We start from the raw sequence: 17,495 nt of genomic DNA on the forward strand, positions 1-17,495 counted from the left end.
ACCCGTGCCTTAAAGCAAGTGGCTTTTCTCTGCATCCTTAATTTCATCATATATGAATGAGGAGAATAATCCCTTTACATATGATGTAGGATTATTGTGCACATAAAGCAAAACAAGATTGTAAGAATGTGGGTATAAACGCCTGCATAAAAGGACCATGAGAGCTTGGTCAATTAGCTCATCCAGAGAGGTCCCCTTCGGACTCTTCAGTCGCAGGACCTAAAGGAGGTCTCTTTAGGCTCTACGATTTGCACACCAATGGTCAGGCTGTAAGCTGTTCTTTCTTCTCATCAAGGAGTCAAAGAAAATCCCTTTCATCCTTATGGAGAGAGTGGTGTTTTCCTCAAGAATGAATTTGTTTTTCTTCTTTAGGAAGGGGGGCTTCCTTCTCTGAGAAGAGTTGGGGGATTGCAGGAAGTCATTGGGTGAAAAGATAGAGGTCGCAATGGAAAGAGAAGAGAAAAAGCAAGAATAGCAATGGCAGCTGCACCTAAATAAGGTTTAGCGGCTGAAATACAATGCTTATTCAGTGGAGGAGTGCTGAAGAGTTCCGTTACAAAGAAGAATCCAGAAGTGAACAGAGGCACAGTCCTGAGACACTACTGGCTTGTTTCCAGGCTGGAGAGCTATTTCCAATCCCTGAGAAAGAAGCTTCCACAACCGTGCAGGTAATATTTATGTCACTGAAAGTTTGTGTCGGATGGTGTATGCTGATCTTTAGAACTACCACTTTCCCTCTAATCTCTACCCTAAATTGCAGGGTTTGAAAGCCTGAAGACCACATTCCCTGGCTCCTTTGTTACTAGATTCCGGTTTACATTTTACCAGTGAGAGGCACTTAAAAACAATTTGGAAGGTGCAAGGGTGGAAAAGCCATTATTTTGCTTTAGAAGCAGCAAATTGATACACGAGTCAACCCCAAACATTAGGTTTATGGCTGCCTGTGGGATAACTTCTACAAATCACTGCTTGAGCACTAGAAGCAGCTGTTAGCAGTGATGGGAGGAGCATCTCATAGTTCCTACACTGCTCAAGTGCTTAAAGGGCCAGTTTGTCCAATGATTCAAAAGATTTTGCATGCCTCTAATTCCCGTTATTAAATCCCTTCTTGATAACACACCACGCCCTAACTGAGACACCATCCAGGTTACTTCTTTTGTAAATGTGCACAAAATTGTGTCCACTGTGCGATCCAGTTATCTTTCCTTAATGCCTTCATTTCTATGTTGAGGCTATCCGCTGAAAACAATGGAAATGTCATGGTCTAGATTAGTGCGTAATCAGGATTTGTTACAACTTGCCAGTCCACTAGCGCTTCAATGTCTAATTCTGTAACTAATAAGGAATTATGTAACTAATATGCAAGAATCCTTTTTTATCAGCCAGATGAAACATTGGCCCTTCATTCACTTATCAGAAAACTGAGCTGCGAACTGATCAGGATTCAGCATGACCTGTGGTCATGTGATATTGGAGGTGGTTGAGGTAGCTCAATTATGCAGATGCCACCAGGGCTTTGCCTTGCTCCTGAGAGGAGCCCTGCAGCTGTGTCTACCATTCAAGGTCTCCAGCCACCATTTCCCTGGAACAAGAGCTCCCCGAGCATTTGTCCTCACTATGGCTGCCTATACCCAGAAGAAGTCTTCTAGAAAGTTTCCTGAGATATAAATAAGGAAGAAAGATGGAGGAGTGATGAAAAAATAAAGGAAGAGCAAGATAGGCCTTGGGGTTGACAGTCCTGGTAGCTCCACCAAGACTTAGGGGAATTACACTTCCTTAAGTGAGGACCCTGCAGAGGTCCTACAGCAGCTCCCAGAGCCACTGAGATACTGATTAGGGTAGCACAGAGGGAGGTAGAAGGTTTCCTGCTCTGCTAAGTGTTTCCCTATCATCAAAGGAAGAAAATAAAACAATACATGGAACACTCACCTTCTCTGTTCAGCTTACAACCCGTTTTTAAAACTCATTATTTCTTTGTGAGGCCCCTTGTCTCTTCTTGGGGAACACACAAGCAGAGCTCCTTTTGTTGTGCATGAGGGATCCACACTGGACTTTGAACTTGGCTTTATTTTTAACCATGTGTGCCATAGAAAGATATTGCCTTCTTCTCCTTTTTGAATTATTTGAATTATTTCCCCCATATTAATTGAATATATGCATCTTACCACATAATTGGAAATAGGGGGCACTAGGTGAGAGCCGGGACCTGATAGCCTGGATCAGAGGAATGCACCGGTGTAGAACAGGCAGTCACTGCTGTTCCAGGAAACCAAGGACATGGAAGAGGTCAAAACCATGGATGTGGAGGCTTGGGGTGCTCTAAACAGTACAGAGCAGGACAAATGGTGAGTCTAGGAGTGGGCACGGTGACAGCACTGAATGGTCTGCAGATGCACAGGCAAGGGTGGGACAGTGGGAGGGCAGTAGCCTCCACCAGGTCAGGCTTGTGGTCAGAAGTTTTATTCTGCTGATCCACACTAAGAGGATTAACATAGGGTCAGGATTATAGGGACTGGTCCCAAGGAGATGAACAAGACAAGGGTCAGAGACAATGCAGAGACCCAATTTCCCAGAACAGGAATGCAAAAGAGACATTTGTCTCAGCAAAGCCTGTGGAACTGGCATTCAAGGTCAGAGTGAGTGGCAGCAAGGGCAAAAAAAGAATGAGACGAAGCACCTTGGACACTGAACCCAGGGGCACTCAGGCACAAAGGTGGGGCAGAGTGAAACATGCAAGGGCATACAGAGCAGGGCAAAGGGACCAGAACTTGGGGAGGAGCCTAAGAACCCAGGCTCCTCCCTGGACCTTGGAGGCCTGGACCTTGGAGGACCTAAGAACCCAGTATCATCCCAACTGGGCTCTATGAACATACCCCACAATGAACTATTTTAATATAAATCCCCTGCTCTTCCAGAGGAAAAACAAAAGAGAATTTTATTTAAGAAAATTTCTGTCTCTTGATAATTTTCTCCTTTCCAGACTTATCTTTGGAATGTGTGATCTCCAGTGTGTTCCACGGTGTCATCTGCAGTGTGATCTGCAGTGTAATCCACAGTGTGGTCTGCAGTGTGATCTGCAATGTGACCTGCAGTGTGATCCTCAGTGTAATCCACAGTGTGATCTGCAGTGTGATCCTCAGTGTAATCCAGTGTGATCTGCAGCGTGATCTGCAGTTTGATCAGCAGGTAATCTGCAGTGTGACCCGCAGTGTGATCTGCAGTGTGATCCACAGTGTGATCTGCAGGAGATCTGCAGTGTGGTCCATGGTGTGATCTGCAGTGTGATCTGCAGGTGATCCACAGTTGATCTGCAGTGTGATCCACAGTGAGATCCAAAGGTAATCTGCAGTGTCATCCTCAGTGTGATCTGCAGTGTGACCTGCAGTGTGATCCACAGTGTGATCCGCAGTGTGATCTACAGTGTGACCTGAAGGTATCTGCAGTGAGATCTGCAGTCTGGTCTGCAGTATGATCTGCAGTGTCATCTACGGTGTGATCTTCAGTGTGATCTGAAGGTATCTGCAGTGAGATATGCAATCTGGTCTGCAGTGTGATCTGCAGTCTGATCTGCAGTGTGATCCACAGTGTGATCTGCAGTGTCATCTGCAGTATGATCCATGGTGTGATCTGCAATGTGATCCACAGTGTGATCTTCAGGTGATCCACAGGTGATCTGCAGTGTGATCTGCAGTGTGATCTGCAGTGTGATCCACAGGTGATCTGCAGTGTGATCTGCAGTGTGATACATGGTGTGATCTGCAATGTGATCCACAGTGTGATCTTCAGGTGATCCACAGGTGATCTGCAGTGTGATCTGCGGTGTGATCTGCAGTGTGATCCACAGGTGATCTGCAGTGTGATCTGCAGTGTGATCTGCAGTGTGAGCCCTTTCTTGACTGCTGAGGAAGAGATTGCCTTGTTCATCTCACTGAGGAGGTCTGAAACTGGTGTTGACAGAAAACCTGCTCTAGAATTAACCTGCTTGAGGGACTTGGACTTGTCCTTTCCCACACATTTCTCATGGTCTTCTGAGACATAGGTCTTGAGGGCTACAGAAGGTCCCAGGGATGTCCCCTGGACCTTGGGAGGGAAGTTGTGGGCAGGATCAAGGTGAGCCATTCCAGGGCACCCCTCTGAAGTAGGAGGGGACTCCAGAGAGGGTCACTTGAGCAGTTTGGCCAGTATTGAGCACAGCATGTGTTTCCCCCTCCATCTTGCATGGAAACATTTAGTTAACTGTCTGGAGTGCCTAGTTTTATTGCTATGAATCTCTCAACAAAATAATCAAGTTCCTTTTGCCCCATTTGATGAGTCTATAACCACAGGTGAAGATTTCTGCAGGTGGGTTGACATCGAGCAGAAGAAGCTGCTTTTAGGGCCTTAATGGTAAGGGATAGCCAGACCCTCTGGGGGACTGTGCTTAGTGAGTGCAGAAGGGACAGCCTCCAGCAGCTTGTCTGGGGACAGTAGGAGAAGGAGTAGCAAAAGTAAAACTGTGTGTGCATCAAACTAGTGGTGGATTCTCTGGAGCCTCCAGGGAAATAAGGAGTTGGAGAAACTACGGTGAGCAGAAAGGACATAGGAAAAGGGGCAGGGGGGAAAGCCAATCTCGAGAGAGACAGGAAGAAATAGGGTCACACCCCCATTGCAGCCCTGTGTATGAGCTACAGAGTGGGGAAATAGAAACTCTTCTAAATTCAGAACAGCATCACCCTTGCTGGGAGAAGAAAGAGCTGTGGACAGCTACATAAGGACAAGCTCAACAAAGACTGGCTGTAGACAGCCCTTGACCCCTTTCCACCCAGAAAACCAAGGAGGACCAAAGAAAACCAGATGCCGTAGCTTATAAAAAATTCACTACCACTGACAAATGGAAAGAATGCAATAAAATTATTAATGTTCATAAAAGAAAAACTTGGATACACGAAAGGACTATCCATGGTATTGGCTGGGAAGACTCAATATTCTAACGACATCAACATTCTTCATGTTAAGCTTTAAATTTATGATCCTCCAAATTTTCCAGCTGTTTTTGAAACTTGACAAAGTTATCTTAATATTCATCTAGAAGGAACAAGCAAACAAAAATCCATGCCGAAAAAGCAAGGACATTTTTGAAAAAAGTCACAAGGGGAGTAGTATCAAAACAGATATTAAAATAGAAAGAGATAAACTTCTAATACGTGTGGTGCTGAACAGGCAGTTCAGAGTTTCTCTGTGTAACAGAGAAAAGGCTGAAACACAGACTCCAGTGTTCACATTTTCCCCTTAGACAATAAAGCATCACAAATGAAAAAGTCTGAGCTCTTCAATAAATGGTTTTAGGACAAATGGCTAACCATGTAAGTTCATGATAATGACAATAATGATATTAATAATAGCTAATACGTATTGACTAATGGCTATATGCCAGAAGCCATAATAAATGCTTTCTATGAGTCACCTTACTAAATCATCACATTTATCCCCTTATTGTATCTGTTTCAGATGCAAGGATGCTGTGGTTCATATGGGGTAGGTAATTTACATGCAGTCACGCAACCAGACAGTGTTGTGTTGTGGCTGGGGTTTGAACTTATAGCCCAGTCTCCTAACTGATGATTTCTACTCCTCCTCCTAGATTCCTACTTTACTTATTTTACTAAAATCAAGTCCAAATTCAATGAACCTTTGTATATAAACAATAGAATTTCATATTTGAAGATGGAGGCATAAACCAGCATTTCTTCCTCTCTTCCTGGGAACAACATGAAAGCAAATGGGAGAGCAAAGCCTAGACAAATACAACCTCTATTTCCTATGAAATTAGAAAATAGCTAAACTTCCAACTACAGAATGGGTAAATGGGTAACCAACAGGGTAACTGAGCAGAAGAGCATGCAGGAAGGCAACGGAACCAGGGCCACCACTGTTAACTTCAGCAAGCCCCAGCAGAGCGGGTCACAGGTGAGGGCAAAGCCTCCATCAGTGAAAACAGTGTGCACAGGCCGGGTGTGGGTGGGCGCTTCCCCAGGCCTGATGTGGCTTAGAATCTTAGAAGTATGGTGAGCTGAGGAATCAGGCATTTGCCCAAAACAATCTTTTTCTGGGGACACGGATTTTCTTCAAATGTAAGTACAGTGGTTTCCCCTCATCCGCGTTTTCACTTTCCATGGTTTAAGCTACCTGAGGTCAACTACAGTCTGAAAATAGATGAGTATAGCCTCATAAGATATTTTGAGAGAGAGAGAGAGAGCGAGCACATTCACATAGCTTTTATTACAGGACATTGTAATAATAATGTTATTCTAGTACTCATGATTTTTGTTAATCTCTTACTGTGCCTGATTTATAAATTAAACTTTATCAGGGGTATGCATGTGTAGGAAAGCGCATAGTATATGTAGGGTTTGGTGCTCCCCATGGTTCAGTCATCCCCTGGGGGTCTTGGGGCTACTGTATTCAAAAGGAAGCCAAGATCTAGCAAAGATAACAATAAGCAAAACAGAAGAAAGAAACAGAACAAGAAACCAGGTGTCATGACTTAGATGAAGACTGTGAATAAAACAGTCACTTGTCTATTAAGCCATGGCTGAAGAAGGGTAAACTGTGAGCTGGCAGAGCTGGAGAGAAAGAAGGAGAAAAGATATAAACTCACAGCAGTGAAGGCAGAACCAGAGCAGTCAAAGAAGAACAGACCTTGCTGGGGAAAAGACACGGAGAATAGAAATGGAAAAATATAGAACAAATTAAAATGGAAATCAATGAGTTAAAAAAGCAGAGAGAAAACGACAGCTACAGAGAATAGGTGGCAATCCTATGGAACCACAGAGACCCTGAAGAAGAAAATGAAAGCAGGGAAGAGAACAAATACTTAGATATACAATTCATGGGAAAAATATTTTAAAAAATAACCTGAATTTACATATTAAATAGATGCACCACATCTATGGGAAAATTCACCCCAAATGGAAAACACCAAAATATAGGCTAAAAATTTACCAGACTTTGGGGCAGGTGCGGTGGCTCACGCATGCAATCCCAGCACTTTAGGAGGCCAAGGCGGGTGAATCACGAGGTCAGGAGTTCGAGACCAGCCTGACCAATATGGTGAAACCCTGTCTCTACTAAAAATACAAAAATTAGCTAGGCGTGGTGGTGCATGGCTGTAGTCCCTGCTGCTAGGTAGGCTGAGGCAGAAGAATCACTTGAACCCAGAGGTGGAGGTTGTAACGAGCCAAGATCGTGCCACGGCACTCTAGCCTGGGTGACACAGCGAGACTCCATCACAAAATAATAATAATAATAATAATAATAATAATAATAATAATAATAGTAATTTACCAGACTTCAAAGTCAGCTCTTTGGTGCACAGAATCAAAAAGATTAAGTTCCTTCTACAGGGAAATCAGGCAGTCTGTGGTCCCTCCAAGGAGACAGTGTAAGCTACCAATATCCTACCAGATACTCTGTCCTTTGGGTGTAAAAAGGCAACAAACCATTGCAAGGAACAAACTTGCAAACCAGAAAGAGGAACAAACCATTGCAAACCAGAAAGAGGTTGGAATATTCTTCACTATGGCCAAATAACTCTTACTGAGCACAAAATCAATCTAACATAGAACTGGCAATTGCAAAAGTTGGGCATATGGCTGCAGAATAGAACATAGAGGGTCTAAGTCCTGACAATGTAGAAAATATTCAGTGAAATCTAGGATATTTAGAAAATTTACCATTGCTTATACTGGAAATTGACAGCTGTGTCTGCAAAGAAAGGAGCCCAAAATGCTGATCTTATCCCAGCCCCAGAGCTGCCCTCCTGGAGTTGTCCTGTCTGTCACAGGCACTTCCACTCTCCTGATCGCCTGGCATTCCCCCCTTCCTGTCACACCCATAGTAAATCCGTCACTCAAAGACATTCAGAATCCAACTATTTGTCCCTCCTCCACTGTCATCACCCTGGTCCCGGCCACATCCCAGCCAAGGCCTTGGAACAGCTCTCCAGCTGAAATTCCTGTCCTCCACACAGTCTGCTTTCAAAACAGCATGCCAGTGTGATCCTTTTAAAGCGTGAAGCAGATCACACCATCTCTCCCTGATTACCCAGCTAGCCTCCTAGCTTCTGGCTTCAGCACAGCAGCAGCTGAAGAGAGTGTATCACCATCACAACTCTCATGCTCACCACACCCACTCCCAACTTGGGCAGAGCCAGGTCCTCGCAATGACTGATGGGGACCCAGTGCAGGAGTCTCCTCTCCCAGAACTCCCTTTCGCTAACTCTGCCACAGCTGCAATGACTTTCTTGGTGTTTCTGGATCGTTCCAGGCATCACCCTCCCGGCCTCACTCCCCACCCCCAACTTGGGAACTAGCTGGCCCCAACGGCTCCCTCTCTGAGGACAGGAGCACAGGACTCATCTGTCTTTCGTCTTTCCTCAGACTCCCTACTCCTGGGGTATGCTGACAATGCTATTGTAAATGCAGACTACTCCCCATTGTCCTGCAGCATCACCCTCAGGCCTGCCCTGACTCTTGTCTTTGGACATTCCCTGATCAAGATTCCCTGGAGGTCAGAGATTCTATGGGCAGCCAGAGAGAGCAAAGGAGGCCCAGGCCAGGCCCCAGGCTGATGCATCATCTATTCTCTTGAATTTGCAGTCCCTCTTTGCTTCTCAGCAGGTAACAAGCAGATGGCCCTGGTCCTCAGGACAACCACTGAAACTATTTTCCCTCCAGTATAAATGACATACACGCAAGAGAATGGCATTAAGCTGTGGACTTCTGGGAGTACAGGTGAGACCCACCGCAGAATGAAGCCCTGATTTTTTTTAAAAAAAATCTCTTTGAAACAAGAGGCCTCGTTTGTTCATATAAATAAATAAATCACAAAAGAGAACTGAATGTTTTAGACTTTGTGTATCTAGACCCAAGGTCAAAAATGTAATGACATTACTATTATTATTATTATTTTTTAAGCAAAGACTGTTTCATTTCTACAATAGCTACCTTTAAACTGCAGTGATTTACCTGGAATTCTGCCTCCCCTGAATTAAATTGTTGCATCTCTCAAGGAAACAAGCTGAATCCGTTTTGTTTATACAGTTTTGTCATTTATAAGGGAGCTGCACTTCAGCTCTTAGTGATCATTTCAATGAAAGAAAACATGCTCCATAAGCAAGGCTAAATTGTTCTTAAGAAATAGATTTATTGTTTGAATAATTAAAATAACAATATACAATGTTTCTCTATCAGATTGGAAAATGTCAAAAAAAAGCCTAATATCCAGTATTATTTTGGTTATAAGAGATAGAAACTACTGCAAACTGAGGTGAGATGTGTAAATGAATAAAATGCTGGCAAACTGTCAATACATATTGAAAGTTATAAAAATTATTTACTCCTTGAGTCAGCAACTCAACTTATAGAAATTTATCCCCAGGGATAAATGAACACATATACAAAGATAAATGTGATAGAAGTCATTATGATATTTTTCTAAGAGAAAAACTGGCAAAACCCAAAAATATGACATTCAACTATCGTGTTGGAGATATCTAGTTGCCAAGTAACCAACACCCCCACTGACTTAAGAAAATAACACACATTATGTCCATGATGGCTTACAGATGCTTCATAGCCAGGGGCGACCTGGCCAGTGATCCAGGGAGATGCTGGTAAAATTGATTCGTGATGCACTTCTGGAAAGGACCTTAAAGGGAGGTGACTCCTGTGGGAGGGACAGCCATCTCCCTTTGCTCTTCCTTATTCAGGGAAATGTGAAAGGAAGTTGACACTATAGCTTGGTGGCCATCATTTGGGGATGAAGAATGCTGCTAGGAGAGGCAGAAATCTTCCTAACACATAAGGAGTTTGGGTGCCTGATACTTAGCCAAGCCAACTAGTCCTGAGCTGTCTACATTCAGAGTCTTCTTACAAGAAAAATAAACTCTTGTGAGTTTAAGTGGCTGAACTCAGTCTTAACTAATTAGATAAATGTAATTATTGATGTATTAAAATAAACATTACACAGACATTAAAAAGTCATGGAGTTCAAGACCAGCCTGGCCAACGTGGTGAAACCTCATCTCCACTAAAAATACAAAAAAATTAGCTGGGCGTGGTGGCATGCACCTGTAATCCCAGCTGCTTGGGAGGCTGAGGCAGGATAATTGCTTGAACCCAGGGGGCAGAGGCTGCAGTGAGCTGAGATTGTACCACTGTACTCCGGCCTGGGCGACAGAGCCAGTCTCCATCTCCAGAAAAAAAAAAAAGTCATATTAAGCACCATATTTATTGTTATGGGAAGACATACATAGCATATTGTTAACTGAAGAAAGAAGATTATAAGCCAGCAACAATCATATGATCAAAAATTTTAAAAATGTATAATGTGCATCTACGGGTATACAATTGCTTGCCAACGGGACTCACAGGCTAGAGACAAAACATGTTTGCAGCAGTTATCTTTGGTTATCTTTGAGTGATGTTATTTGGGGGGGAATTTAACTTTTAAAAAAATTGCAATTTCTAATTTTTTTTCTTTGATGACTTGATATTGCATACGAAATTTAAAGACAAAAAAGCTACTACTACAACTTAATTTTTAAATTAGTGGTAAGAAGGGATAAAACGTCAGTAACATCCAAGACAGACAAAGCATTATTTCATCTATGTAGAAACACTTCCAAATAAATAAGACATAGAGATAAGTGTGCAAGTAACCTGAATAAGAAATTTCCCAAAGGAGAAGTAGAAGTGGTCTGTTAACATAAGATAAAACATTTTAAACAACGTTAACAATCTAAGTATGCAAATTAAAATGAGAGGGCATTTTCAACCATCAGGTTGTAAAGACTATTTAAAAAAAAATGTTATCTAGTTGGTGAGGATGCTGGGCCACATACACCCACCCATACTGCTGGTGGCCTAAGTGCCCTTGGGCAGTACAGAGTAAGAGCCTTCTATATGGCTGGTGCCATTTCACTTCACCCACACGTATGCACATTGAATTAACATACAGGACTGTTCATCTGCTACAGCGTTTATGAGAGTGAAAACTGTAAACACCCTCAGGGAGACAGAGAACACCTGCATAATGACAAGCATTAAAAATAATGTCGAAGAAGGCAAATGTCATGGAAAATGTCCATAATATCAAATACGCACCTTGATAGAAACTAAATTAAATTTATGACATTTATCTGTTTCCATGTAATAATGCACAATGGAGCTTCAAATATGGCAGGAAATAAAAAGTCATGGGAGCAGAGACTCCGAATAACAGGCTTTTATTTTTGAAGAAGTCCTTTGCACATGGACAGTGGATGTGGTATATGACAGGGAAGGTGCCTCAGGGCCTTTTAAAAATTTAGTTCTTCTCCCAGACAGTGTCTAGCACCCTCTTCCCCACTTCTTTACCTTCCTTCTCAAAAGAGTGTTGGCAGGAGGGTTGCAACCAATGTACCATTTGTTTTTCCTTTAGTCATTGTTGTTTCCGTAATGAAAAAATGCAACATTCTATTTTAAAAAGAAACATCTAGAGTATAAACGATGATTAAGTCAACACAAAAACAAATACCTCACAATAATTAAATCTAGATACTAGGTCTTAGGTTATTGGGGAAAAAAAGGTCATGACTGACTGATTGATTATTTGATCTCACCAGTACATATTTGGCCCTCAACTATTTTGTATTAACATAGTGCTGAATTCAAGTGTCTAAATGACAAAAGAAAGAGAACTTCCAATATGTTTGCAAGTACCGTTAAGGAAGCATTCTGAAGAAGCTACCCTAATGAACAGAAATTGTTTTTCCAAAGTCTAACATGATTCCACCCTTCATGTCATACATTTTCCATGCCATACATTTTTTACAATGTTACAATATTGTAAACATTGTAAAAATGACATACATGACAAACATTGTTTCCATGTCATACATTTCTACTTGTGTAATGTCTACAATGTCACCTAAAACCCACGAGCTACTGCTCTGCATTAGAAGAGGGAACAGGAATAGGGGTGCGAGCGGGGAACATGAGACAATCACGATGGGACATTGGGTGTGTTTGTTTTTAAAAAGAGCATGCCAAGGAGATGAGGTGTAACGTGTATATTCTAAGGTAATCAGGTGAATAAAACAATCAATGATATTATCTGTCATTTTCTAAACCCACTCATCTATCTAAATAGTGGGGAAATTATTTTCCAGCTATGAGTAGTTCTGACAATTTAAACTCACATCTCTTCATGGACAAGCATGCAGTGATCTCTAAGTAGACCATGGTTATGTAATACAGGTGGGCAAAGTAGGACTTCCTAAGTGCTGAAACAATCTATGGGAAAACCTTCCATCCCTTTGTGGCCTTTCCAAGGGCATGTTATATAGAACAGACACATTGTGGGTCTGAATAAAAACACCTAGGTGGACGACTAGGAATGTCTATGAGAGAATGATAGGCTTGGTGGCAACAGAGATACATATCTATTGGCAAGAAACTCCTCTGGAAATCTAGAAATGCTCATCTATCTAATCCTTCAGAACATAGCAAATGCTTGACAGGTAACAAGCAGATCAAGTAACTCCATACCTTTAGAGAATTTCCACACGATGGTAGGTACAGGGTAACCCTCAGCAGAACAATTGAGGATGACAGCTTTGCCATAAATCCCATCCTGGTCCCGTGGCTGAACTACAAACTTGGGAGGAACTGAAAAGAGAGAAATGTCACCAATAATTAACACTAGACCAGAAACTGAGTAAAGGTGTGATTTTAAGAAACTGAATCATTTTAATGAACATTAAAAATAAGACTGTTTCATATACATGGGACAATAAAAACACTATTGGCAGTTTGGGACAAATTAAGAGAGTAATCTCAGTGGTGAAAAATTTTCTGATTCATATCAATGAACTTTTGTCACAGGTAAAAGCCTTTTGCACTAGGGAAAACTGGCCTCGAGGGAGGAAGTTTGACTACATCAAAGGAATGGAACATTTTGCTTTTGCTTGTGTTATCAAAAATATACAGAAATTCCCTCAATGGAAAATTGAATCAGAATCACCATTTAAAGAACAGATCAGGCTGGGCGCGGTGGCTCACGCCTGTAATCCCAACGCTTTGGGAGGCTGAGGCGGGCAGATCACCTGAGGTGCGGAGTTTGAGACCAGTCTGACCAACACAGAGAAACCCCACCTCTATTAAAAACACAAAATTAGCTGGGTGTGGTGGCACATGCCTGTAATCCTAGCTACTCAGGAGGCTGAGGCTGGAGAATCGCTTGGACCTGGGAAGCAGAGGTTGCAGTGAGCTGAGATTGCACCACTGCACTCCAGCCTGGGCAACAAGAGTGAAACTCTATCTCAAAAAAAAAAAAAAAAAAAAAAAAAAAGCAGATCAAATATATATTTGTGCCTCAAATAGTAATTATCAAATACAAGTATTCATCTTGGATGTGAACTGGTCAAAGCATTTGATGTTGATTTTTCCTCTAACAGGAGATTAAGTGAGAAATAATAGGCACCTCCTAAAGGCAATCAAGAATACAATGTGGGCGTGAACCCAGGAGGCGGAGCTTGCAGTGAGCCGAGAGCACTCCCACCTGGGGGACAGAGCAAGACTCCGTCTCAAAAAAAAAAAAGAAAAAGAAAAAAAAAGAATACAATGTGGGGCTGAACCAAAATTCTGGTGAGGACATAGTGCGTTATGCCTGATGTCAGCACCACGGCGGGCCAAAGGAGGATCTGGAGAGCAGTTGCAGTGAGGTACCATAAAGCTTTTCTAGTGTGCCTATAATAAACAAGATAATAAGTGACTGCTTATCTGGCGAATGTTGTGAGGTGCTGTAAAGACCCATCCCTACCTAAAACATATACACGACTTCACTTAAAACTTATCTCCCAAAAGAAAGCATATTATTTGAGACAAGCCATTAGGATTTTAATATGTATCATATCTCTTAGAGAGAAGAACACACACATTCTCCTAGGAAAGGTAGCATCTGAAGGTATTCTAATCCCCTAATCTTTCCCCGCAGATCAGCGATTCACTACAGGGTAGACTTTCAATGAAGCAGTCATAAACTATGTGAGAGGAGATGAATTATCTACACCATATAGTAAATACTTGGAAATTCCTGGTAAGGCTAATCTCGTCCGCCTTGCAAAATCCAGAATTCTTAATTTTGAGACATAAATGTGAGCCTACATGTTATAAGTAGATAGGAACTCCAGCTACCACATACGATAGACTGAGAAGATGGTTAGGGCCTAAGTTAGCAAGGGGCTTAGAAGCATGTTACAATTATCTGAGCCAAGCTGAAGATCACTTTGGCCTTAAAATAACCAAGGAGGAAGGGAAAATGTCAAGACACAAGAAGCAGCCAGAGATGGAATTCACCACAGTGTTTCTGGAGAAATCATTGCTTTTAATTTTCTAGCCTTACTTTCTGTAGAAAGATTTACACATGAAGAAGCACCAGACTACCAGCATAAAGCCAAGTGTTAAACACACTGGCTTGGTGGCCAGCTCTGCTATTTCCTATTGGGCAATTTTGTGCAAACTATAAAATGGCTCTTGGTCTCAATTTTTCTTATCTGAAAATTGGAGATAATTATGGAACTCATTTTTAAGGACTGTTAAAAAGATCGAATAAATTAAGATTAGAAAAGTTCTCAGAACTGTGGATTAGAATACCTTCAGATGCTGTAAGAGTGCTGGTTAATTTAGTAAATGCAGGTATGTTTAGCTTTGACTTTTTTTATTTTTTATTTTTTGAGACAGAGTCTCACTCTATTGCCTAAGCTGGAGTGCATTGGTGTGATCTCCACTCACTGCAACTTCTGCCTCCCAGGTTCAAGCAATTCTCTGCCTCAGCCTTCTAAGTAGCTGGGATTACAGGCGCCTGCCACCACACCCAGTTAATTTTTTTGTATTTTTAGTAAAGATGGGGTTTTATCATCTTGGCCAGGCTGGCCTTGAACTCCTGACCTCCTGATCCACCCGCCTCGGCCTCTCAAAGTGCTGGGATTACAGGCGTGAGCCACTGCGCATGGCCCGACATATTCTTAATGAGCAAAGTTCCCAACTTGCAAATGAAATAAATAATTTACACAGCCAATGGGTCTCTGAGATATTGCTTAACTAATAAGCAATGTTACTTCATGTAGAATACTTCATGGTATTCAGAGACAAAATGTAATTAAGAAAATGAAAATATATTTAAAATAAGATAATAAGGAATGACTGTCTCTAGGTGAGTAAATTATCTCTAAGAAATATGGTAGAGATTATATAGAGCTAAGTTTTCTAGTAAAAGTAACCAGTCAACCTCAAGAGTAGGTGACAAAGTTGAAGACATTGTGCCAAAATTATTCTCCCCAGGTGGAAGGGAAATCTGCAGCCATCCACATTCTGTGGTCCATTTGGCTCAAGTTCTGCCCAAGAGCAAGAAATTGCTCATCAATGGACAGGGTAGAAAATCTCTTGCATTCCCTCTGGAAGCATGTCTAATTATAATTGATCCATTACCCCTCCCCTCAATTTGATTAATCCAACAAAATGTTCCTTAAAATCTCATCAAAGAAGTTTATATGAGAAACAACTATTGAAATATTGTAAGTATAAGGCAGTTACAGATGAAAATGTTCCCTAAATTACTAGAATAATTACCCTATATCATTGAAAACTGTTTCTGACCCTGGAGTAGCCAGGGGATTTCCCATGTGCACCTCTTTCCTCATAGACTGGAATTCTCTCTTCAGATACCCCAGTGATTTACAGTCACATGAAGACCTAAGAAAGAAGCTTCTGCAGTAAGTGAACTTCTCAATTTTTATAGCAAAGAGAATAATTAATAGTTCAGATATTTGATATTTGGCTGATACACCATGCAACTCGAGACCACCTTGAGGAAAATGCTATATTTTACTAAGTACATGAATAAGCCAAATCATATACATTTCCTTCAAATTTTGACAGAAGACTGTCATGAATTTAAATATTCAATCCCTAAGTGATTTCTTATCATGTACCAGTGAATATGTAGGTCCCTTTCATGAAAATGAACTTGTGAGTTACAATAAGAATTCTAAGACTGGGAACATCCATGTACTTCCATGAAGAAGACCTGAGGCCACACTCCTCAGATCTGACACCTTAAGAATATGCTTGGGTTGAGTTCTGCCTGGCAAAATTAGAGGTGATGGATTCCTGGGAAAAGTTGTAATAAGTTTCTAAACAAATTTCTTTGCCTGTCCAGAGCCTAATGGGAAGACAACAGGCATACAGTCCCTTGGGGGTTGCCATCACTTTGAGACAGTTGCATCACCAGCTAAGATTAAAATTCCAGGGCAGGGGAGTGTCTGAATGAGGACCCAGTGTTTAACATGTAACTAATGACATCATCCTTGTATGCTCTAAGCACTGGGAATGACCATTATCCCTAGGGACAACAGAGTTACCAATTTTTTAAAGTAAGCAGCAGTTTATTTTTTTAAAAGTAGAGATATTTTTTAAAGAAACTATTAATATTTGACCTATATATTTTTTTCTACAAAATGGCAGCCTAAGAAATTGTCCTAAAGGAATCAGGAGACCCCCAAGGAGTCACTTAGTAATAAAAGTGAGCATTTCCTGAGGACTCAGTGGGTTTCAAGTACTCCTAGTTCTATCCTTTGACCCCTCCCAGAATTGCCCTCAAGACAATTCTTATTTTACTTGCTTATTAAAGAGAGGATCCCCTACTATGGCCATCTCCTGCTTCTCAGGGTGTTGTCTTCAATCTTCTCCACATCTTACTCAACAAACCTCCTGAGCTATTTCACCCACTCCCATCATGACGATTGCCTTCATCTTCTCTTGGTGTGTAGAGCACCATATCCCCCCATCATTAACTTATATCACAGGTACCTCTAACTCAAGTTTCCAAAATGGTACCTGTTCCTGTCCACCATCCATTAAGGTCCTCAAGCAAGAAAAATGGAATTTCCTTTCATATCCTCTTCTTTTATTTCTTTTTTATCAGATACTGATAACTATTTCTTGAAAATGTAGCTTCAAACTCTCTCCTCTCCACTGCCACACCCCAGTCATAGTGAGTAGTCTGGTTATGTGGGAAAGGGGCACAGCCCCTCTGTCCACCCAGCTTCAGCACCTCTGGGCAGACAGCTCCACCTCCACACACTTTGCCAGGACACCGCACTAAGGGGATGGGTCCCTCTCTTTGCTGTCTCAGGCCTTCTCAGAAGTCATGAGCCTTTACCCACCTTACTGGTGCAACCCTGACATGTGAAAAACAATTGTCCATCACTGAGGGACAGGAGTCAGGGTATAAATTCTCTGCCTCACTTTCCTCCGATTCAGTGGGGGCAATTATGAGGCCTGCTCTATGCCTACGCTTCTCAAACATTAGAGGGCATCAGAATCACCTGAAGAGCTGATTAAACCACACATTGCTGAACCCTGTCTCCAGTGATTCTGACTCAGTAGATCTGGGGTGGAATCCAAGATTTTGCC

The 17,495-nt window shown here is 41.9% G+C and overlaps 1 protein-coding gene across 1 annotated transcript in view; it reads right to left on the minus strand.

The window, feature by feature from the left end:
• Window positions 1-17,495, minus strand: part of DSCAM (DS cell adhesion molecule) — an 812,825-nt gene that overhangs the window by 254,282 nt on the left and 541,048 nt on the right. The window contains exon 10 of the mRNA XM_037985374.2: window positions 12,570-12,689. Within this exon, the coding sequence (XP_037841302.1) occupies window positions 12,570-12,689 (120 nt within the window). The remainder of the gene's footprint in view (window positions 1-12,569; window positions 12,690-17,495) is intronic.

Source organism: Chlorocebus sabaeus, chromosome 2 (genome assembly GCF_047675955.1).
Source record: "Chlorocebus sabaeus isolate Y175 chromosome 2, mChlSab1.0.hap1, whole genome shotgun sequence".
Taxonomy (NCBI): Eukaryota; Metazoa; Chordata; class Mammalia; order Primates; family Cercopithecidae; genus Chlorocebus; species Chlorocebus sabaeus.